The 24049-nt window shown below is 30.7% G+C and overlaps 1 protein-coding gene across 1 annotated transcript in view; it reads right to left on the bottom strand.

Moving 5' to 3' along the window:
* The window catches only part of LOC143049532 (uncharacterized), a 95062-nt gene that overhangs the window by 3103 nt on the left and 67910 nt on the right, over positions 1 to 24049 (bottom strand). Inside the window, exons 43-59 of the mRNA XM_076223139.1 lie at positions 22141 to 22258; positions 21629 to 21675; positions 20738 to 20861; positions 20238 to 20341; positions 19198 to 19300; positions 12964 to 13114; positions 11945 to 12014; positions 11379 to 11445; positions 10926 to 11011; positions 10372 to 10498; positions 9660 to 9701; positions 9237 to 9323; positions 8861 to 8921; positions 8211 to 8431; positions 6835 to 7020; positions 5843 to 5899; positions 4191 to 4259 (exon numbers count right to left, since the gene is read on the bottom strand). Of these exons, the coding sequence (XP_076079254.1) occupies positions 4191 to 4259; positions 5843 to 5899; positions 6835 to 7020; positions 8211 to 8431; positions 8861 to 8921; positions 9237 to 9323; positions 9660 to 9701; positions 10372 to 10498; positions 10926 to 11011; positions 11379 to 11445; positions 11945 to 12014; positions 12964 to 13114; positions 19198 to 19300; positions 20238 to 20341; positions 20738 to 20861; positions 21629 to 21675; positions 22141 to 22258 (1720 nt within the window). The remainder of the gene's footprint in view (positions 1 to 4190; positions 4260 to 5842; positions 5900 to 6834; positions 7021 to 8210; positions 8432 to 8860; positions 8922 to 9236; positions 9324 to 9659; positions 9702 to 10371; positions 10499 to 10925; positions 11012 to 11378; positions 11446 to 11944; positions 12015 to 12963; positions 13115 to 19197; positions 19301 to 20237; positions 20342 to 20737; positions 20862 to 21628; positions 21676 to 22140; positions 22259 to 24049) is intronic.

Here is a 24049-nt window from a genome sequence, read left to right as displayed (position 1 = left end):
CACTAGTTTCTGACTGTACTGTAACTTTTAACTAGGTTCTTGCGAGATTGTATTGTAACTTATAACTAGCTTCTTGAGAGATTGTACTGTAACTTATAACTGGCTTCTTGAGAGATTGTACTGTAATTTTTAACTAGCTTCTTGTAAGATTGTACTGTAACCTTATAACTTGCTTGAAAGAATGTACTGTAACTTATAACTAGCTTCTTGAAAGATTGTACTGTAACTTATAACTAGCTTCTTGTAAGATTGTACTGTAACTTATAACTAGCTTCTTGAGAGATTGTACTTTAACTTATAACTAGCTTCTTGAGAGATTGTACTGTAACTTTTAACTAGATTCTTGAGAGATTGTACAGTAACTTTTAACTAGCTTCTTGAGAGATTGTACTGTAACTTAAAAAGCTTTAGAAATTGTACTGTAACTTATAACTAGCTTCTTCAGAGATAGTGTACTGTAACTTAAATACTTTAGAGTTTGTACTGTAACTTATAACTAGCTTCTTCAGAGATTGTACTGTAACTTAAATAGCTTTAGAGATTGTACTGTAACATATAACTAGCTCCTGAGTCAACATATACAGAGCAGGAATGCAAGCAGCATAATATTGTAGGTAATTTAAAAATATGAAATTTATACTTGAAGACATATACAAAACATACAATCTGATAAATAGAATTTTCGTTGTAGCAATAGCTTTTCATTCAATTAAGGATATCTGCATATCTAATTATTTGTTTGAAAAAAGAAAGAAAAAATTAAAAGGAGAAAATGTCTGTGTCAAAAAAGAATACTTAGACAGTCCAAGCAGATATTATCTCACATCTTTCAGGAAATAATTTAGTTACATGTATTGTTTTCTTATTTCCATTTGATTTTCTCTAATGGAATGTCACAAATATAATGTATTTTAACAGATGGCAGAAATCCTTATATGAATACCTCATGCATTGACGTATACCTGTGTTTTAATGTAAACTTTCAATCTACAATACAAAATTTAAAACACAAGCTGAATATATGTTTGTGCAATGTATAAAATATCATTGTGCTCAAGGTTACTGTATGTGTTATGCTTTTTCTAATTCATTTAAGGTGCCTTGAGTATATCCCTGAAACAATGTCAAAATACTATATAACCTACAATAGAATTATATGACCAAAAAATCTGTAATATTGTTTAAACCGAAAGTGCAAAGTTAATGACATTACCCTGCTGGTATCACTATATATATTGTTGTTCACATGGGCATAAAAACTAAGAGGCTCTAAAGAGCCTGTATCGCTCACCTTGGTCTATGTAAATATCAAACAAAGGACGCAGATAGATTCATGACAAAATTGTGTTTTGGTGATGGTGATGTGTTTGTACATCTTACTTTACTGAACATTTTTGCTGCTTACAACTATCTCTATCAATAATGAACTTGGCCCAGTAGTTTCAGTGGAAAATGTTAGTAAAAATTTACAAATTTTATGAAAATTGTTAAAAATTGACTATAAAGGGAAAAAAAAAAAACTCCTTAGGGGGTCAATTGACCATTTTGGTCATGTTTACCTATTTTAAGGTCTTACTTTGCTGTACATTATTGCTGTTTACAGTTTATCTCTATCTATAATAATATTCAAGATAATAACAAAAAACTGCAAAATTTCCTTAAAATTACCAATTCAGGGGCAGCAACCTAGCAACGTGTCGTTGGATCCATCTGAATATTTCAGGGCAGATAGATTTTGACCTGATAAACAATTCAACCACAGTCAGATTTGATCTTAATGCTTTGGTTTTTGAGTAATAAGCCAAAAAATGCATTTTACCCCTATGTTCTATTTTTAGCCATGGCGGCCATCTTGTTTGGATGGCCGGGTCACCAGACACATTTTTTAAACTAGATACCCAAAAGATGATTGTGGCTAATTAGTTTGGATTAATTTGGCCCAGTAGTTTCAGAGGAGATTTTTGTAAAAGATTACTAAGATTTACGAAAAATGGTTAAAAATTGACTATAAAGGGCAATAACTCCTAAAGGGGTCAACTGACCATTTCGGTCATGTTAACTTATTTGTAAATCTAACTTTGCTGAACATTATTGCTGTTTACAGTTTATCTCTATCTATAATAATATTCAAGATAATAACCAAAACAGCAAAATTTCCTTAAAATGACCAATTCAGGGGCAGCAACCCAACAATGGGTTATCCAATTCATCTGAAAACTTCAGGGCAGATAGATCTTGACCTGATAAACAATTTACCCAATGTCAGATTTGCTCTAAATGCTTTAGTTTTTGAGTTATACGCCAAAAACTGCATTTGACCCCTATGTTCTATTTTTAGCTATGGCGGCCATCTTGGTAGGTTGGCCAGGTCATCGGACACAATTTTTAAACTAAATACCCCGATGATGGCTGTGGCCAAGTTTAGTTCAATTTGGCCCAGTAGTTTCAGAGGAGAAGATTTTTGTAAAAGATAACTAAGATTTATGAACTAGAGGCTCTAAAGAGCCTGTGTCGCTCACCTTGGTCTATGTGAATATTAAACAATGGACACAGATGGATTCATGACAAAATTGTGTTTTGGTGATGGTGATGTGTTTGTAGATCTTACTTTACTAAACATTCTTGCTGCTTACAATTATCTCTATCTATAACAGTACTTTCTGTGGAAAATGTTATTGAAAATCTTCAAATTTTAAGAAAATTGTTAAAAATTGACTATGAAGGCAATAACTCCTTAGGGGGTCAATTGACTATTTTGGTCATACTGACTTATTTTTAGTTCTTACTTTGCTGTACATTATTGCTGTTTACAGTTTATCTCTATCTATAATAATATTCAAGATAATAACCAAAAACAGCAAAATTTCCTTAAAATTACCATATCAGGGGCAGCAACCCAACAACGAAATGTCCGATTCATCTGAAAATTTCAGGGCAGATAGAACTTGACCTGTTGAACAATTTTACCCTGTCAGATTTGCTCTAAATGCTTTGGTTTTTGAGTTATAAGCCAAAAACTGCATTTTACCCCTATGTTCTATTTTTAGCCATGGCCAGGTGAGCTAAAAAAGAAGCAGTTAAAATGGACCGTTTAAATATAGACATTTCCTGTGTTTCTGTTCTAAATTTAAACAAACCCAATACTAACTATCTTTACACAATTCATAGTTTTTTTTCATGGAATTCCATGCTCATACTTTTATCTTCAAATGGGAATTTAAGTGTTCCACAGATCTGAAAATTGCTGATGTGATAAAAATGAAATTTATAAAGTCCCTGACTAAACATTAAATGGTTTCTTTAAACAAAATCTAAGAAACATGCACACCATATCAAATGCAATTATTGGTCTAATATTATTGTGAACTGGCTGCAGACATGGATATAAATACTCCTTAATGATAACTGCCATTCAACTTCATTGAAAAAAATAAGTCAATGATTATAGCTAAACTTTGTTAGGAAGTTAATCTTAATAGCTTGAGATGTTAGTATATTGAATGGATACATTGTTTTTACATCTACTGTGCAGAAAGAATCAGATAAAAAAAGCAAGGTGTTTCACATAAGTAATATATCTTAAGTTATATCTAGGATAGTTATTTGGAAAGAGCACTCAGGTACTAAGTAAAGAAAAATATTGTTTGTTGTTCCATGTCCACTTCTCTTACATTGACCTTAGTAATTACATTTAAATTTAGATTTACAGAACTATATAACTGACATATGAGTAACAGTAACACATGATATTATAGCTTATATTTCAAAGAATCTTAGGGTAATCCCCAATGGAGACTAAGAAGTTGAAGAAAAAATTTGAAATTGGAAATAGGTTTTGTAAATGATTAAAAACATATTGCATTTGAAACCATACTGATTCAGAAATTGTTGATGGACAAATAAATGGACAAATAGAAAACTTCTGGGATATCTCATTTTTCAATCAGTGCAAAACATGTTATTTCTGAGGATACATTTCTACCTATCTATCTAACTAAAACTGTGGACAGGGAACAGCAAACAGAAGCTAAATCAACTTCTTGTTAAATTAAGTCTAACACACTGTATCAACACACAAAACCTATTTTTTTTTAATATTGATGGAAAAGAATTATACATGTGCTCATCTATGTTAACTGACACACAACTGTTTTTTATAAAACACTTTTGACACCACAACCAATGATTACCTCAAAACTTTTCTTTCGCTGTTTAGGACTGTATTGATTAGACCTAGATTTTTCTGATTTAAGTTTTCTCTGTAAAAATTAATATATGTATAAGAATTTCAACCTCATTTAATTCAATTTCATAGGTTTAATTCGGTTGATATTACTTTTCCACACCCAAACCAAACACAAACAACAACAAACGTTCAGAAATAAAACAGTTGCATATTTGTAATGTATCCCAAATTATCCCCCTTTTCATATTAAAGCCAAAGCATATTTTAATTTAATGACTCAATTCATAAAAAAATTTGAAAGTCAAGGTGGGTAAATTTGGTATGAACATTCATTTCTATCAGAGAATAGTGAGCTAATAGAAATATAATTGTGATGACTGAACTTGGATTGATAACTGATGAAAAGTCAAAATGCTGAACTATACTAGCCCTCACTCTATAATTGAGATATTGGAATTCCAAGCATACTGCATAATTGTAGTCTGTGCAAAATTAAATTCTTGTTCATGAACACCATGTCTATAATATCTTTGTGTACCAAACAAAATGCCAAAAATTAATTAGATTGATTTTTCAAGCAATGGGTTTGGCTTGAGACATGATAAGATGTATGTTTTGTTAGATTTATGAACTGAGGGAATTACAAAGAAATAAATTTCATGAATTAGTAAAATTCTTTAAAGTACTCTAGTCTTCTTTCTTTTGAGTTGAATAAATCTTGAAAAGTTCCTATATTCTCAATTCTATTCTGATAAATCCAATATTAATATCTTTAAAACAAAAATATGTAAATCTTTAATTTTGATTGACTAGATAGAAAGATTATAGAACCACATTTACTACATACAACTAATCATTTCATAAAGCAAAGGATTTACTAGCATGAAGCTTTTGCATTTAACAGATAATAAAATAGGTAATGCCAAAATAAGAAGAATGATACTATGCCTATAAATAAATACTATTCAAGCATCATTATACTTTATACAAATATAAACTATAAAACCAATGGTATTTCAAAATGATGATTTTCTGAGATTAATAAAATGAAATAGGTTAATCACCTTTTAATATTATAGCTGGTCTGCAAAAGTATGTTCAACAAAAGTTTGGAAGGTTTTCTTTCAAAATTGCTTTAACCCTTTCCTCCATTGACATTTTTTTTTTTTGCATACTTGATTCACATAGGATTTTTCAATAAAATGCTAAAAATATGCTTTAAAATATACACAATTTGTGAGAAAAAAAAATTTGAGTCAGATATTCTTATGAATATCCTTTTTATATTGGATGCAAATTTTATAAAGTCTGAAGCATACACTTTGTAGTCAAAGCGTTTCAACTGAGGTACTACACAGGCGTCAAAAGATGTCATTATTGAGTAAAGGGGGTGGCATCAAAAGGTGTCACTATGGAGGAAAGGGTTAAAGGTTAGCTCAAGCATTACATTGCAGGACAATGACAGGGGAGTATCAGTGAGTTTATAGAGAATAGATATGATTGGTCAAATGAATAGAAAGGAGTGTCAATTTTTATCCAATAGCAATACAGGAGTAAATCAAATGTTTGTACAACACACTATTGTAGAACAGCTGTAACAAGGAAAGAATTAATGTTAATGATATAACTACAATTCTCTGTGTTATAGTGTTTTACCTCATATGTACCACTGTATATGCTTTCTACTCTTGTTTGGTTCTCTCTCATTTTAGACTAATTAAAAAGTAATAATTATTTCTCTTTTCATTCATTTATAATATTTAAAGTCTAATAATCTTAATTCACAGTGGAAGCTAAATTTACGAGAAGAAAAGGTGAAATGTAAAGTTTGAGCGAAATTTTTTTTTAGTTTTCTTAAGTTTTGAAAACTTCCCAAAATCAAGACATTTTAAAGTACACATCTTCCACATGACCCTGGTCAAATTTGGTACAATTGACACAGAAGTATAAGCATTTCACTGAGTGAAAACTATCATACACTAGGCATGTGAATATAACTTTTATTTAAGCCTACTTAAAGCATAATTTAGCATTTTGAATTAAAAAGCAGGAAGGCATTAAAACAATTAACCTCCATCATTTAAAAGGGGGTATTGTGCCTTAACACATGAATATTAAACAATTATAATTCCATTTTTTAAATGACTCAAATGAGTCCACAATAGTATTTTAGAAACTATGGAAAATCTTCAAATACTTTCTTAGCAACTCATTTCTATTTTTGTTTTTTGTAAGGTCTTTTACATCTTTAAAAACAAATTACATATATAAATATGTTTCTGTCATTTAAATAATTTGAGTGTCCACAACCAAATATGTTTCACTTTTTAAGATAATATCTATTTTGTGGAATGAATTGGAAATTTTAAAACTGTTAATGATGTTTTGGATAACTTTATTTACCTAAGTTGGTTATTAAATTTATAATACAAAAAGAAAGACTGAATAATTATTAGTTATTCAGATATTTTATTTCATTTCAATATTTTTAAATGTAGAGGAAAATATCAAATGATAGCAATAACACAATTTAAATTGTTCAGTTAAATATGTATATGTTCTATGGATGCCTAAATTTTGCTTCACTGCATTGCCCATGCTTAGATTATCAGTCAAAATATGAAAGATGTAAATTATTTTCTGCTTACCTCAAAGTATTCGTCTGACCTACTGGAATGCCTCAGGTCACCAGACCTATTGGAATGTCTTGTATCTAGGTCAGTAGACCTAGTTGAAGCAGTAATCACAGTCCTTGAGGAGCTGGACGAGGCTTTGTATTTCAAACCTTCACGAGATCCATAAGATGACTTTTCTGTACTGCTTCTATCAGATTTCTATAAAAATAACATGTAAATAATATACATTGTCAAGAATAAACAATATAAAATGAACTCATGTATATAAAATTTCAAATTTGTTGTTATGAAACCTTAACAAACAATATCGAAATAAGTCATAATTGAAAATTATCACATATTCTGCATGATTTTGATACATGGAGAAAACTTTTGTTTTTAAAGACAACAAATGGTTCCGGAAATGTTATCTTTTTGAGTAGGCAGGTCAAGGGGAGATGGAGATATCAATACTTCAAACAATTTAGTTATATAAAGGGGAGATTACAAGACTTTAAATTTCCATAATACAGTTATATAAACGGAAGATAACAATAATTTAAATTTCCATAATATAGATATATGAAGAAGAGATAACAATACTTTAAATTCAATAATATAGTTATATAAAGGGGAGATAACAATATTTAAATTTCAACAATTTAGTTATTTAAAGGGGAGATAACTTTACTTTGAATTTCAACAATACAGTTATATAAACGGGAGATAACAATAATTTAAATTTCCATAATATAGTTATATAAAGGGGAGATAACAATACTTTAAATTCAATAATATAGTTATATAAGGGGAGATAAAACTATCTAAATTTCAACAATTTAGTTATATAAAGAGGAGATAACAATAGGTTACAAGAGTGCAATTATTCGTAATGCATTTTCAGTAGGGTACCACTAGTGGTCCATATTTTTTTCCTCAAGGACTTCAACCAGGGGAAAACGGGTAGCAGTTCCGATTACTAGAATTGCCATGGTTGCTTTACAACCAAAAAAATATACAGGGCCATGCAGCAAAAATTTACTTAAAACACAGTTGAAAAAGATCATCTCCTTTTTTCCCTTAATGAAAAGGGCATATTTTTAATGGCTCAGACATGCAGAAATCGAAGATATTTTCTTTACTTTGTAACATGTAAATATGATTTTTTGCATTTTTTAAACTTAATTCGATAAGCTTTAAATTAAAGTAATTCCAATCCTGTACCATCCAATCAGAAGCCGTGCAGGATTCTATTCTGAGTACCTTCTTGGAGTAAAAAGCTTGCTGGTAAAATGTAAACAAATAATTGTGCTCTTGTAACCAATACTTTAAATTTCAATTAAAGTATAGCTAATTACGGCAGTGTATTCAGTAGGAATCTGAATTATTCAAAGTGATAATAATCTCACCATTTTTTCACTGCCTGATGCACTATGGCGTCCTGAAGAACCTAGTTCTCTGGAATCCTTAATTTCTGCCTCCCTCATTATATTGGTGATTTTAATATCGTCTATATTAATACCAGCCTCTTTATGGAGATTGTACTCTTTCCCATCATGGTCAGTCTTTTTAAATTTGTCAACAATCTGCTGAACTTGATTGTCAGCCTGGAGGAAAGGGTTCTTGGAATCTATAAAGCAAAATCAATATTTAAATAGAACTGAGAATGGGTATGCGTCAAAGATACAAAAACATGACCAAAGAGCAGAAAACAGCTATAGGCCACCAATGGGTCTCCAATGCAGTGAGAAAATTCTGCAGCTGAAGGTGGGTTTCAACTGACCCCTTGACAATAATGTATACTAATTCAGCCAAATGGACAATCTTAAAATATGAATGACACAAGTTCAAAGTCTCTGAAATTAAATTGTGAGCAAACATGCATGGTCTCCCACTTTTTTATGAGATAGGAAATAAAAATTGGATGAAAGGCTTTTTGGTTTGATTTTATAAATGAAAGCAAACCACCAAATTATCCATTGGGAACCAAACTCTTCTTGAAAAATAGGAAAGTTATTAATTCAAGACATCACATACATAATACTCATATATAACTTACTTTTTAAATCTTCATCAAAGTTGTTGTGAATGTTTTCAGATGATTCTCTAGTTAAATTTTTCTGCAAAAAAATATATAACAATACATATTCAATAATCAAAAATTCAAAATGTAAAAGAGACTTGATGTGGTGGTAAGAAACTATTCTCTCACATACATACAGCAATTAATGTGATGTGGAAAAATAAAATTTTATGAAATGTAATGTAATAGCTACAAAAGCAAGTTAACTATATAAAATGCAACTTATATTTCAAAACCTTAAGGTTATATAATGTAAAAGATGCTAAATGAATGTTGGAATGTATGGAAAAGATCAGTATTATAGTCGAAGAATTTTTTAGCATTATTCAACAAGTCTTAACTCACTACTTACTGTTTTAGATGATTGTGAGGTAGACTTAGATAAATCTATATGAGTACTTCTTTTTCTTCTGCGACTATGTTGTATACTTTCCCTAACCTGCAAAAAAAAGAAGACAATTTTCACAATGTTAAAGTACTAGTGGTCAAGAAATTAGTTTTACACCTTAATAATACGACTTTGCCTAACAAATTAAAATGTATTTTTGCAGCATCAAGCAAACAATTTTAAAAACTGAATTGTTTGACCTTACTTTAAATAAACGGGGAATGTGTCCACGGGATGCAGATGATGCCCCCCTTTTTTTTGGCCAATCAATGCATTTGAATGGGGAGATATAGTTGGAACCCCCTTTGTCCTGGGTTGGGGACCCCCCCCCTTTTTAAAATGGCTGGATCCACCACTGAATATCACAAAGTAAAATATCTAACTTACCTGTCTGTTGAAGAAGCAATGGAATAAAAATATGAAAACTCCCTGAAAAAGAAAAAAAAGTGGTTTAGAATTTTTAAGATGCAATGGATCACTCAGAAAGGAGGCCACAATATTAGCAAGTTACTTTATTTGTGAATTAAACCAGTTGAGATTATGATAAAGCATTAAACTTTTTACTCAGAAGACTACATTTGGTATAACATGAACGTAAATTTTGTAGAGGGTCATATTTTGAAATCATCTCAATGAAATGGAAATAGTTATGAGTAACATCCATAATCAGATTGGCATTAATTGTTAATAATTTAATTTTGGATGTAACGCGTCTTCTGATTGGCTGACGTTATTTTGTTATGAGCCCATAGACATAATTTAGTCATGTGACCGTGACGTCATCAACGTTTTTTCATGGTTTTCTACGGTTCAAAATGGAATTTAGAATTAAATTATAAGAAATGACTAATATTTTTTCTGTCTATTTGAAAAAACATAAAAAATGTGGTGATCACTGTTAAATAACCCGCTACGCGCGTTATTCAGTGTGCACCAAATTTTTTATGTTATTTCTTCATAGACAGAAAAAATATTACAGTCATTCCTTAAATGTTATAAAAACAAAGACTGTTTATGTTTGTCAAGTAAATTCCAAATATATTGTAGTTTGATTGATCGAATAATTTATCACCTATTTTAACTTTCTACTTTGACTAACCTGTAATGAGTTGAATATTGCAAATAAATACTGAAATACTACTAAATCTTCATTGACAGAAAATACACCAAGCACCCATGTCACACCAAATAATGGCAATATAACACATATACTACGCATACCAGCTCTGAAAACAAAATCAAATAATGGCAATATAACACATATACTCCTTATACCAGCTCTGCAAACAAAATCAAGAAGATAAATTTTAATGAAAAAGGGAAACTTGGGTATGTGTCAATGATACAGCAACCCAACAAAATAAAACCTGTTTTTAGACTATACTGTTTGAAATCTTGGAATCGTCTGAAAATTAATCTGTGTCAAATCTGTTTGCTTTTAGAGAATCATTTTAAGTCATGAATTTACAGATAAAACAGTTCAGTCAAATTTCAGTACTTTTAATAAATAATGCCATTAAAGGAAAATAAAATAATAATGCATATGACAGACAAAATATTCCTGATATATGTTCAATTAGAAATAAAAAACATAGTACTGTAAAAGTTTTGTAATAGATATAGGTAGATAATAATTGATAAAGATAAACTTACTTTGCCTGCTGTTTGGCAGTTTTTGTCAACATAGAATGACTACTGAACATAGTCTTTAGCACCAGAATTAGGATGATTAAATTTATCTGAAATTATTAAATATTCATGTGAGTAACAAACATTTTTTCCATGATTTTTGTATAAAATTTAAATGACAATATTTAATATAATCATTAAAACCAGTTTCTTCTCAAAATAGATCATTAAACATTAGCTAAAATGCAATATTACCAATTATGAAATGATATTCAAAAATGTGTTCAATTTATTTGAATTTTCAACTGTATCAAAAAGTAATTGAAAGTACATTGTAAGCAATTTGAATGTTTTTTGTTTAAATCTAAAACTTAATTCTGCATTAACATAAGCCATTTCCTTACACTAGTTTTTTTAAATCTTACATAATAATTGATAAAATGCTGTTCTTTCTAGATTTTGAGCCATTATACTTACTAATACAACAAGTAAAGCCGGACCAACAAATGCCCATAATAAACCTGACTCAAGAGTCAGCCAACAACTGAAAAAAGAAAAACACCTTTCAATACTAATAAGTAAGGGACGACATCAAAAGTTCAATGTAGGATAAAAAACTTAATTCACATAGTTTTTTCGCTGACCCCCCCTACCCCCTTCTTAACTTAATTTGGGAAAAATTGATTTACCTATATGGATATATGTAAAATTGATTTTAGATTAACAAAACTTGCAGCAATGTTGACCCCCCACACCCCCCACCCACCCCCAAACTATTCGATTTAAGTTTTTTATCCTACATCGATCTTTTGATGTCGTTCCTAAAAGGGGTTGGAAGTGTGAGTCAACAACCCAACCATGCTAGAAAAGAACATAAACACACATCAATCAAACATCTATAAAATATACTTAATTCTAAAAACTTTGTAAGAATTCATTAATGCATTTATTGAGGGAATTGACAAAAATGTGACGTTAAAGTTATTACTTTTTAAGAAATTACAGCATACAAATAACAAAACTCTTCATTCATTAAAACTTACAATTTTGAGTTTCCGTAACCTTCTAACTTGGTAGCACCCATTGATATAGCAACTATAATAACTGGTATAACTAAAAAGAGAAATTGGTGGATCAGAATTTATAAAAAGAACATTTTAAAAATGTGTTAATCACTGTAATAAACATATATCAAAGAATGTTTTACAAATATCAAAATAACACATTCTCGGAATAAGCAATTACAGTTGCAGGACTTTCTCGCTTTATTGAAAAACAATTGGTGACCTTCAGCTACTTTTCTGCTCTTTGGCTGGGTTGTTGTCTCTTCAACACATTCCCCATTTCCATTCTCAATTTTATCTTGTTTTAATATTTCAATGTATTTTTACAAATATGTTTATTTCAGGTACTTAAATTATAGCTGACTATGCAGTATGGGCTTTGCTCATTATTGAAGGCCATAAGGTGACCTTTAGTTGTTGATTTATGTATCATTTGGTCTCTTTTGGAGAGTTGTCTCATTGATAATCATACTTGAAGATGAAATAATAACAAAAAGCAGGAAAATAACTATTAGTTTTCATCAGATAATTATATTCCTTTTTTTGAACTCTTGAAAATAAACAGTCAATGAATAAAAATCATTTAAAGGAAAATATTTAATGCATTTTCTGGATAAGACTGATTCATTCATCAAAAAGGTTAGCTCTGCAAAGTTCATATAACCATGTCACCCTTTGAGGTTATGTTGGGTTTTTTTTTACCCATCTTTGATCACCATTGAGCAACAAGATTAAAAACAGCAATACATGTACAAATATCTTCCCTTGCCTCAAAAGATCTCAAAACAACAAAATTTTGTTCATTCTAAGAAAACTAAAGGAAGGGAAGAGATTATTTTTTAAACTTTGAATATTTTATTAGAAGTCATGACCTAAATTCCAATTACAATTTCAGTCAATAACAGTACAGAATATATGACAGTTTCTCGAACCTAGGCTATTAGTATTTCATGTGATATCTATAGATCACATGTGCATCCATTATATTTACTACTTACTCCAACAGACAGGAATTAACCAGTGAACTCGAGATCGTGTTGAGAAGACATACAGAACACAAAAGGCAACCTCTATACCCTCCGCTAACATCAGAAGAAAATCTACCAGGAAAATATAATGTAGGAGCACTGCCATGCCTGTACATAAATCCTGAAAATATATGTAACAAGAGGCTCTCAAGAGCCTGAATCGCTCACCTGGTAAACAATGCCTTCGGCCATGTTTTTTGACGAAATAGAAAATAAAACACAAACTTTATTTTATACACCCTACTGATCATTCAAATGAAGTTTGGTTGAATTTGGTTGAGTAGTTTTAGAGGAGAAGATTTTTTAAAGTTAGCAAATATGATGAACAAATTGTGAAAAATTGTCATTAAAGGACAATAACCCCTTAAGGGGTCAATTGACAATTTTGGTCATATTAACTTATTTGTAGATCTTACTTTGCTGATCATTTTTGCTGTTTACAGTTTATCTTTATCTATAATAATATTCAAGATAATGACCAAAAACTGCAAAATTTCCTTAAAATTACCAATTAAGTGACAGTAACCCAACAATGGGTTGTTTGATTCATCTGAAAATTTCAGGGCTGATAGATCTTGACCTAATGAACATTTTTACCCCATGTCAGATTTGCTCTAAATGCTTTCGTTTTTGAGATATAAGCCAAAAACTGCATTTGACCCCTATGTTCTATTTAAAGTAAGGGCGGCCATGTTTTTTGACGGATCAAAAATCGAAGCACACACTTTGTGCAGGATAATCTAAGGAACTATCATGCTAAGTTTCATCCAAATCCATTCAGTAGTTTCAGAGGAGCAGACTTTTTAAAGTTAGCAAATATGATGAACAAATTGTGAAAAATTGTCATTAAAGGACATTTACCCCTTAAGGGGTCAATTGACAATTTTGGTCATATTAACCTATTTGTAGATCTTACTTTGCTGATCATTTTTGCTGTTTACAGTTTATCTTCATCTATAATAATATTCAAGATAATGACCAAAAACTGCAAAATTTCCTTAAAATTACCAATTAAGTGGCAGCAACCCAACAATGGTTTGTTTGATTCATCTGAAAATTTCTGGGCTGATAGATCTTGACCTAATGAACATTTTTACCCCATGTCAGATTTGCTCTAAATGCTTCCATTTTTGAGATATAAGCCAAAAACTGCATTTGACCCCTATGTTCTATTTTAAGTAACGGCGGCCATGTTTTTTGACGGATCAAAAATCGAAGCACACACTTTGTGCAGGATAATCTAAGGAACAATCATTTTAAGTTTCATTCAAATCCATTCAGTAGTTTCAGAGGAGAAGATGTTTGAAAAATTGTTAACGACGACAGACGACGACGTCGACGACGACGACGACGGACGCCAAGTGATGAGAAAAGCTCACATGGCCTTTTAGGCCAGGTGAGCTAATAAAAGTTATTTCTATGTAATATTTTGGCTAAAAGAACAATTGATTTGTACTTAGATTACTTGCATTGCATAGTTTGTAAATGAAACGATTTTAAATTTAAACATATATAGTTCTTGAGGTTCCCTAATCTGGATTACAATTATCCAGAACTTATCATAACTAAAAGCTGGAAAACAGAAGAATAGTATATTAGGAACACTATAAATATAGAGCTTAAAATTTCATATTGAAGCAACACTCATTTGAAAACAAATTACATTCATATTTGGACATTCAATACACAAAAAATTATTTAAATAATCAAATGAAATATAAAATTACAATGGCTTTAGATGTTCAATAAAATCCATTGTGAATTTACATCATATATATTGGGGGAGGACAAACACACATAAAAGTAGAAATGATGATAAAACAATTCAAAAGGTTAAAGAACTACAGTCGAACCTCGTTGTGTCGAAGTCGAAGGGACCAGATGAAAGTATTCGACTCATTCGAGGTCGAGTGTGACGTCATATATTTGAAATACCAATATGTGATTTATGTAAACTAGATGTATGTTTATTTATCATTGTGCTTTTTTCGATATGATAATATATGATTGTGTATTTATGTTCCGTATTTTTAAGATTCAACACACAACATTCACAAATAAAATCAATACACAAATATTTACAAAGGTCAGTCACTATATTATATACAATGTTCTAAAGGGAGACAATTTGAGGTTGATAAATGATATAATAACTTTGTGGAAATTCTTTACTCTGAAATGAATGATAAATTAGAAACTAAGGTCAAAGTTCTGAACGGTACAAACAATCGAAAAAGACGAATAAAGAAACCATGGTGGAATGACAAACTAACAAATCAACGGAACATTGTTTGCACGGCAGAAAGAGACTATGTAACTTGTAAACAGGGTAGCTTAAAACAACAATTACGCAAAGACTTTGTTGATAAACACAAAGACTTTGACAAGCTTACACAAAAATATAAACGTCAGTATTGGTACCGCTGCCAGGAAGAGCTGGTTAATTTTAGTGACAATGATACGAATCAGTTTTGGCGTAGAATTGGTCAAATTGGTATTGGTAACGAGAGACAGATGCGTATTCCGAATGAAGTTACTTTGGATGATGGAACTATATCTAACAATTTAGAAACTATTTTAAATAAATGGAAAAGTAGTTTTCACAATTTATTGAACCAAAATGTAAATGCTGCTATTTTAATAAGGTTGAAAATTGTATTCTTAAAGAAAATATTATTTGTATTGATTTAGATAAGGAAATTACTATTGATGAGGTTCATAAAGTTGTAAATGAATGCAAAAAATTGTAAAAGTGCAGGAATTGACCTTATTCAAGCTGAGTTTTGTAAAAATATCTCTATTATTTCTATTTTACATAAATTATTTAACTTATGTTTCAATTCTGGTAATGTACCAAATATGTGGAATAAGGGAATTATAACCCCAATATGTACCAAAATGTTCTACATCAGATCCTAGAGACCCCTTATCTTATAGGGGCATAACTCTAGCCCCATTCACATACAAGATGTATTGTGGTATTATAAATGAAAGATTAGTCAAATGGTTAGATGAAAGGGAGATAATTAATGACGAGCAAAACGGTTTTATGAAAGGCAAAAGTACAATTGATCATATAAGCACTATAACATCAATAATAGAAACAAGGAAAAAGTGTAAACTATCAACATATGTAGCTTTTATAGACTTTAAGAAAGCATATGACTCAATTAATAGAGTTTTTTTGTTTAACAAACTGGAAAATTTAGGTATAAGTTCAAAATTTATGTATTCTTTAAAAGCTTTATACTCTAATGTAGAATTAGAACAATTTCATGTATCATATAATAGTAAAACGAACTCAAGTTACATTGTAAACAAACTTTAATTTTCTTAATTTTCTATATTTATCTTTATATCTATTTATAACTCTGTATTGCTACTTTCACTTTTCATTGCTTCTCTCACCATGACGACGTCAAATTTCACCACTTTGAGTACTTCAGGGATTAATTTCTGTATAAAAATTGTCCTGATGAAGCCTGCCTTGCAGGCGAAACATGTAGACCATAGCAAATAAAATTGTAGACCATTCGAAGTGTTGTTAATTGTCAATTTTGGGTATTATTTTAATGTTGCATTTATTTGCATGATTTGACAACCCTGCATACCAAGGTATCCACTTCAGGGACTCTAACGAAATGATTCACACAGGTGTTGGTTCACCAGATGGAGTCTAATGTAGAATGTAGTGTACGTATTAATGGTAATATGACTGAATGGTTTAATGTTGATTCTGGATTAAAACAAGGTTGTGTTTTATCATCTATAATGTTTAATATATATATAAATAATTTGGTTGAGGATATTAATGCTTTGAATATTGGTATTAACATAGATGAAGAAAAATTAGCTATATTGTTGTATGCTGACGATGTTATTTTAATGGCAGAGAATGAAGAAGATTTGCAAAAAATGTTGAATGTGCTTAATACATGGTGTCTCAACAATGAGCTGACAGTTAATATAAATAAATCTAAGATCATGCATTTTAGAAATCCAGCTGTTTTACAAACTAAATGCATTTTTTCTATTGGTGGTAATGATTTAGAATGTGTAAAAAGTTATCAATATTTAGGCTTATTACTGACTGAATTTTTAGATTATCAGTTAATGGCTAAGGCAGTAGTGAAGTCAGCCAGTAGAGCATTAGGATTATTAATTGTAAAGAGTAAAACGCATGGTGGTTTCCAGTACAAAATTTTTTCAAAACTGTATGATACAATGGTATGGTCAGTTATTAGTTATGGTGCAGGTATTTGGGGAACCAGAGACTTTTCCTGCATAAATGCAGTCCAAAACAGGGCCATGAGATTTTTCATGAGGGTTGGCAAATACACTCCAAATGATGCCATAGCTGGTGATATGGGCTGGAAACCTCCATGCGTTAAACAATGGTCAAGTGTCTTGAGACATTGGGCTAGGTGTTCCATAATGGACCCGTACAGGATAAATTTTAAAATTTTTAAGTGGTCTATACGAAAGTGTAATACTAGAATTAAAAACTGGAGTTTTAGAGTTATAGAAATGTTAAAACTTTATAATTATGAGCAATATTGTAATTTTGAATTAAATGTATTGAACAAAAATTGTATTAAACAAATTGAGGAAGATGTATTTGATAATTTTAAATCAAATTGGTGTACAAGAGTTGCTGCATATGCAGAGGGAAGTAAATTGAGGACTTACAAATTGTTTAAAAATAACTATTGTACTGAAAATTATTTGCAAAATATTATGTCATTAAAAAACAGAAGTTCATATGCTAAATTTAGATGTGGGGTAGCTCCACTAAAAATAGAAACTGGAAGATATGAAAGGAAGGAAGTCCACGAGAGGACATGTTTTAACTGTAGCTCTATTGTTGAAGATGAACTGCATGTCATTTTAAAATGCCCATTATATGTGGATCTAAGACAAATCATGATACATGAGGCGGTACATTTTAATGAACATTTTAACCTTTTATCAGATAATGAAAAATTTATATTTTTATTTAGTAATGGCAATGTTGCTGCTATAGTTGCCAAAACCTGCAACAATATTTTATTAAGAAGAAATAGTATTTTATTTCACTAGTTCTTAATGAAACAAATGTTTTACTATCATTAAGTAAAAATGTATATTGTGAATTTTAATTATAAATGTGTAAAAATATATTTATATGTATATAGTACAATGTATATCTTAAAAGTCTCTCATAAATCTTTTCAAGATTGGTACATGCAATGCAAATGTTTTAATGTTTTAAATCTATGTATGTGAATCTCATTTTATGTTTGTATGTGGTGAGACTATAATAAAATATTGAATCTGAATCTGAATCACTATAAATTATGGAATCACTCTCAAAAATATTTTCATAACTAATCTTAAAAGAATGTGAACAGTGTTCATAGATTAAAAAGACCGACTCATAATAATTAATAAAATATTTTAATCCTTTCAATTATTGTTCTTATTCTAATGGTTAATTTAATCTCAGCTTGGGTCATTAAAATTCCTTTTGTTTGTATACCAAGTGAAATAGGTTCAGCACATTCAAGTTCCGCTTGGACGATCACCAAAGGTGTTGATTAGCGGTCATCATAAACATGTCATTTTAACTGTTTTACAAACAAGTATGTTTACACAGCTTTAATCACTTATGGAAATGAATAGGTTAAACAAGAAAAACATCCGTTATGAGTTTTATTCTGAAAGTTTTTATTTCTTTCGATTTTTTTTAAAATTTTGAACTTCGAGACATTTTGGGCAATTTACATCAGTTTTACATCGACGGGACTTAAGAATTACCTCGGCTTAACCGAGAATTCGAATCATCCGAGTTCGACTCATCAGAGGTTAAAACGCATTGATCAAACGGGAATTATGCCGTGACCGAGAAATTACTTCGACTCATCCGAGTTTTCGACACAACCGAGTTCCACACAACGAGGTTCGACTGTAGTTGTTTCCCTTAGTATGAAGGGAAAGGGAGAATATGTCTACTAAGACAACAAAATTAAAGCCAAAATGTCTTTAATAACAGCAAAAGCAACCTTCCATTAAATTCCCTTAAAGCAATCTTTTTTTTTAAATATAAAATTTGTGATTATTTAACTGATATCAATCAAAATAAAACATTTATCAGTATTCAATTTGTTTAGTCGATCTAAAATCCATCTCCAGTTTAGTCCTGATATGTACATTCCTAGAGTTTACCTTATTCTCTGTCTGTGTAACACCAACCAAGAACAAGGTGTAAGATAGAATCAAAGCAACACACAGGTTCACAAGTATGGTGGATCTATCACTCTTCAAATATCTAAAAAAAAAAAAAAAAAAACAATATTTAACGCATTTAAGGTGGTACCTAACACTACAGGGAGATAACTCTGTAAAATCAGCTTAACGTTTTAATTACGTTGTGTTGTTAAGGGAATATTAAGCTTCTCAATGATCAAAATAAGTGTTTGTCAAACTGCTTTACAACCAGTGTAATTTTTCTGATAAAACTGTTGGTTCAAATGTTTTGAAATTTTTATATTTTTGTCAGAGGGTCAAAGTAAATACTTTGTCAAAATTTTAAGAAAATTAAACGAGCCAAATTAATTTTAGTTAAAGTGTTGGGTACCACCTTAATTAGAAATATGGATTATACATGTACACAGATGAGACAACAGCCCAACAACACAAAAAAAAACATCAATAAGTCAAATGCACCAATCTAAAAACAATTGTTTAACCTAGTCTGTCCAAGTAAATTATCTGTTTTTTTAAATAAGTGGGCAAATTTTGTTAGTTACAATGCAGCTTTTTTGGAAAAGAAATATAGATTCCACAAATGCAACAAGTGTATTACAATATTTCTTCACTCGAGACAGTTAAATTTTAATATTTAAAGCGAGAGGCTTGCCGAGCTTTTTAAATAATTAAAATTTAACTGTTGAGAGTGGAGAAATATCGTAATACACGAGTTATTAGAGTTGTGGAATTTGTTTCTCTTATGATTTTTATCCTTCCTTTTCAAAGATTTGAGGAAAGTTGTGTACTTTTGATGTAACGTCATCAGACATGGTTGCCTTTTTTCATGACATCACTATAAGAAAATTCAGAAGAAAACCAGAAAATTTAACTTCACAATTAAATTTTAACCAATCATTTACTGAGAACAGATTTTTCACTAGTGAGGAGAAATATTTTTCTCACACTGGTCAGGAAATGTGAAAATAGCACCAAAATTAGAGAAACTAAATACTTACCTCCAAAATACAATATATATAATAACTGTGACCAGCAGAAAAAGGAGGGAAATAGCACAGCCTACAGCTGATATAATACTCAGTGCTAAAATATCTGCTGGTGGCTGAAATATAACAAAGACATGCATCATGATGTCTCAGTATATAAAATGTTACTTCACAAATAAAATGAAATAGTAGTTTACCAATGTTACAATTATCATTCCATTTTGATAATAAAAATACTGAGGAAATCAAGAGAACTGTCTCAAAATGAAGCAAGACAGGGTAAAGCTGGATATATAGAGTCTGACCTTACAGATTAAATGAATTATTCATATTACTCAATTTACAAAAAGAACAAACTGTTAAACATTATTTCTGAATGATTTTCCTGTATTATATGAAATGCTGGTAATTCTTACTGTTTTACTGCAGGTCAGAACAGCCATGCCAATAAATAATAATAAAAAGATGACAAAAAATACAAAAAAGGTTTACAGACTTGTCATGTTACTTACTGTTTTTCCTGGACTCATTAAAACAGCAAAATTTGTTGTGTGGTCATATTCACAAGTGGCAGCTACTTCAGTGCTCTTTACTAGTCTAGCCCCCACTGTCGACCAAGCTCCATTTGGTGTGTTCCTTTAATAGAATAAAATATTATCCTATGATCAAAATGTTGAACTCATTGGATCAAAAATCTAGAAAAAACTTTAAACAATAAGAACAAGAATGTGTCCTCAGTACACGAATGCCCCACTCGCACTATCATTTTCCATGTTCAGTGGACCGTGAAATTGGGGTAAAAACTCTAATTTGGCATTAAAATTAGAAAGATCTTATCATAGGGGACATGTGTACTAAGTTTGAAGTCGATTGGACTTAAACTTCATCAAAAACTACCTTGACCAAAAACTTTAACCTGAAGCGGGACAGACGGACGGACAGACGGACGGACAAACGAACGGACAGACGGACGGACGAACGAACGGACGGACGGACGAACGAACGATGGACGGACGCACAGACCAGAAAACATAATGCCCCTAGGTGGGGCATAATAAAAATGCTGAACATGTCGTGAAAAATCCAATTTGTAAAGTCTTAATGATAAAAAAATAATCTGAATTAATAAATGATCTTGAATATTCATAAAGCATGTTTCTGACTTTTATTGCAGTAATCATAATCAAAGTATAGATGTTTCCTCATCTTTCCTTCCCTTTCTCTTTGTGAAATGTTGTGTTTTGTCTACAAAACATCTTACATCCTCCCATGGAACTTCACACACCAATGAACCAACAAAATAAAGCTTTTCTAATAACCTTTAGTCTATAAACCTTTGGATATATATGAAATTGGGTATCTTTCAACATTTTAACTATATTTAATTTTATATTTATACTCACAGCACACTGAAATCCCAAAATGCACAAATAGGACTGGAATAATTAACCTGTAAAGAAAAAGGTTTCATGATTTTTTTTCAAAATGATCTATTGGAAAACTTATACCAAGATTCATGGCAATGGGTTATTACCAGTAATGAGTATGTTATAAAAATTATAATGTATAGTATGTATTAAAGTTATAACAAATGATTGTCATAGAAGGGTTTTTATAGCTCAGGATATAGTGTTTTGCTCATTGTTGAAGGCCATACAGTGACTATAGCTGCTTATATATCTATATCATTTGGTCTCTGATGGAAAGCTGACTCATTGGCAATCACACACCATCTTATTTTCATAGTTATTCATAAAATTCTAGATAACAATATATGTATAACTTTGGTGGAAAGGCCTGTTTTGCATTATGAAGACATATTTTTGATTATGACATAAAACCTTTTATTAGAAAACCATTTTTATAGCTTCACTGAGAAAATTACAATAAAACATTACCAGATACATTAACTTACTGATAAATACTCAAATTCTGCAATCAATGGTGAGTTCAGTTTAGAAGGAGCAGGTTCTATGGAGAAATCTATGACTACTGAATTTACATCATAGCTACTATTGACCAGTCTCGCACCACTGTAAAATAAAACAACAAGAGAGATAAAAACACAACTTTAATGACAGAAAAGATTTTGTAAAAAAATGATATGCAATATCATAATATTAAAGGCATTAATTGATGTGGCCTAAAACAAATAAAAAAAATTTGCCATGTCTATATTAATGTTTCCCAATTTATGGGGGATTTCCCTCATTTGATTTGGTGACCTGCATCTTCAAATGCTAAATTCTATACCCTTTATATACATACAACTGGCATTTAAAGGAGTTCAATGAACATTTAAGCACACATATTCTTATTCTAAACCATTGTATATTAAATAAAAACATTTATGACATGTACAACTGTATAAGCCAGACATAGTAGGCCTACTTCAGCTATAACTGCCATAGAGATTTTGAGAAGTTGGCTGTATGGTTTCATTATTTTTTAAGTTGACATTCCGAACATACATTAACTTTTGGCATTAAAAAATGTCTTGTTTTTTTTCAGGACTTCACATTGTTCGTTAGTTTGAAATCTAAAAACAGTGTGATTTAGTGCTGTATATATGGTCCAAGACCACAGTTATCGTCCTTTGATTTTCTTTGTCCAGAAATATAGTTCCTAGTGTGGACAGTGTGTTACTTGCCAATTTTTTTATACCCTTTCCAAATTTATTTCTCTATGTTTTATGTCTCACAGTGAAAGTAGGGATGTGAAATGACACTGTAAAAAAATTTGGGTCATGAATTTCAAAGTAAAGTAGTGATTTGGTCCAGTTGAAAAAGAGTGTTTTTTTAAGCACTTCTGAAGCTGTCAAAAGATTTCAAGACCCCCTCAACATAAAATTGTCCATATTTTGAGTTGAAGCTGATGAAGTTTTCTGTCATTTTGATATAATTTGTCCCAAAAGTAGTATAACACATTGTAAAAGTATTATTGAGAAAGTGCAGGGGGATTTTTTTTAATTTTCATTTCTTGTCTGAAAGAAATGCACTACTAAATTACTGTGGTCTCAGTCCATATGGAATATACACTTGACCAGAGCTTTCCCTTGAAATTGAAGTAGAAGGCTCAATTAAAATTATAGGTGGCTGTAACATGCGTTCGTTGGAAATGTTATTTATTTGAGGTCGAGTCGACAATATTCTACTTTCGTTTTTGACCTTGATTCTCTGAACACCACGTGGGCTTTGAAAAATGAACATCAAAAGATACTGTTTTCCAGATTCTGAACAATATGATCTACTACACTTTCTTTAATTTGACTGATATTATTCCATAACATAAGCTTGTCATCCTATCTGTTTGTCTTCACGTTTTAAAAGTCAAAAAAGCCAACGAGTTAATGACCATCAGAACGTCTCTATTGTTATCGTTCAATGACCACCGGAACATCTCTCTTGTTATCTTTGAAAGGAAATGATGCATTCTGACTTTAAATAGACAACCAATCAGTGACCTGAATTCATGTGAACTATATTTAGCCCAAGGTAAACACTGACTTTTCATCCTTGTTTATCATGACTGCGACATTGCGACAAAACGTCTCTCTGCTACCTGTATACATTTGAAAAAGATATTTTTTCTTTTTTAATTTATATTTTTGTCAGTGAAGTAGCCGGCACTTGAAGCCACCGTAAACGGCGGATTTCCGCCGGCTACCGGCTTCAATGGAAAGCCCTGCTTGACTAATGTTGAAGTTAGTATGTTGATCTAAATGTCCTTTTTTTTCATTTTATTCTTGGGTTGCTTATTAAAATATAACCCCAAACACACTTCTCCCTTTATTCACATAAGCTTCATATGTTAGAAAATTTGTA

Source organism: Mytilus galloprovincialis, chromosome 10, assembly GCF_965363235.1.
Source record: "Mytilus galloprovincialis chromosome 10, xbMytGall1.hap1.1, whole genome shotgun sequence".
NCBI classification, from domain to species: domain Eukaryota; kingdom Metazoa; phylum Mollusca; class Bivalvia; order Mytilida; family Mytilidae; genus Mytilus; species Mytilus galloprovincialis.
The sequence above is the reverse complement of the archived record's forward strand: the minus strand, read 5'-3'. Positions and strand labels throughout refer to the sequence as shown.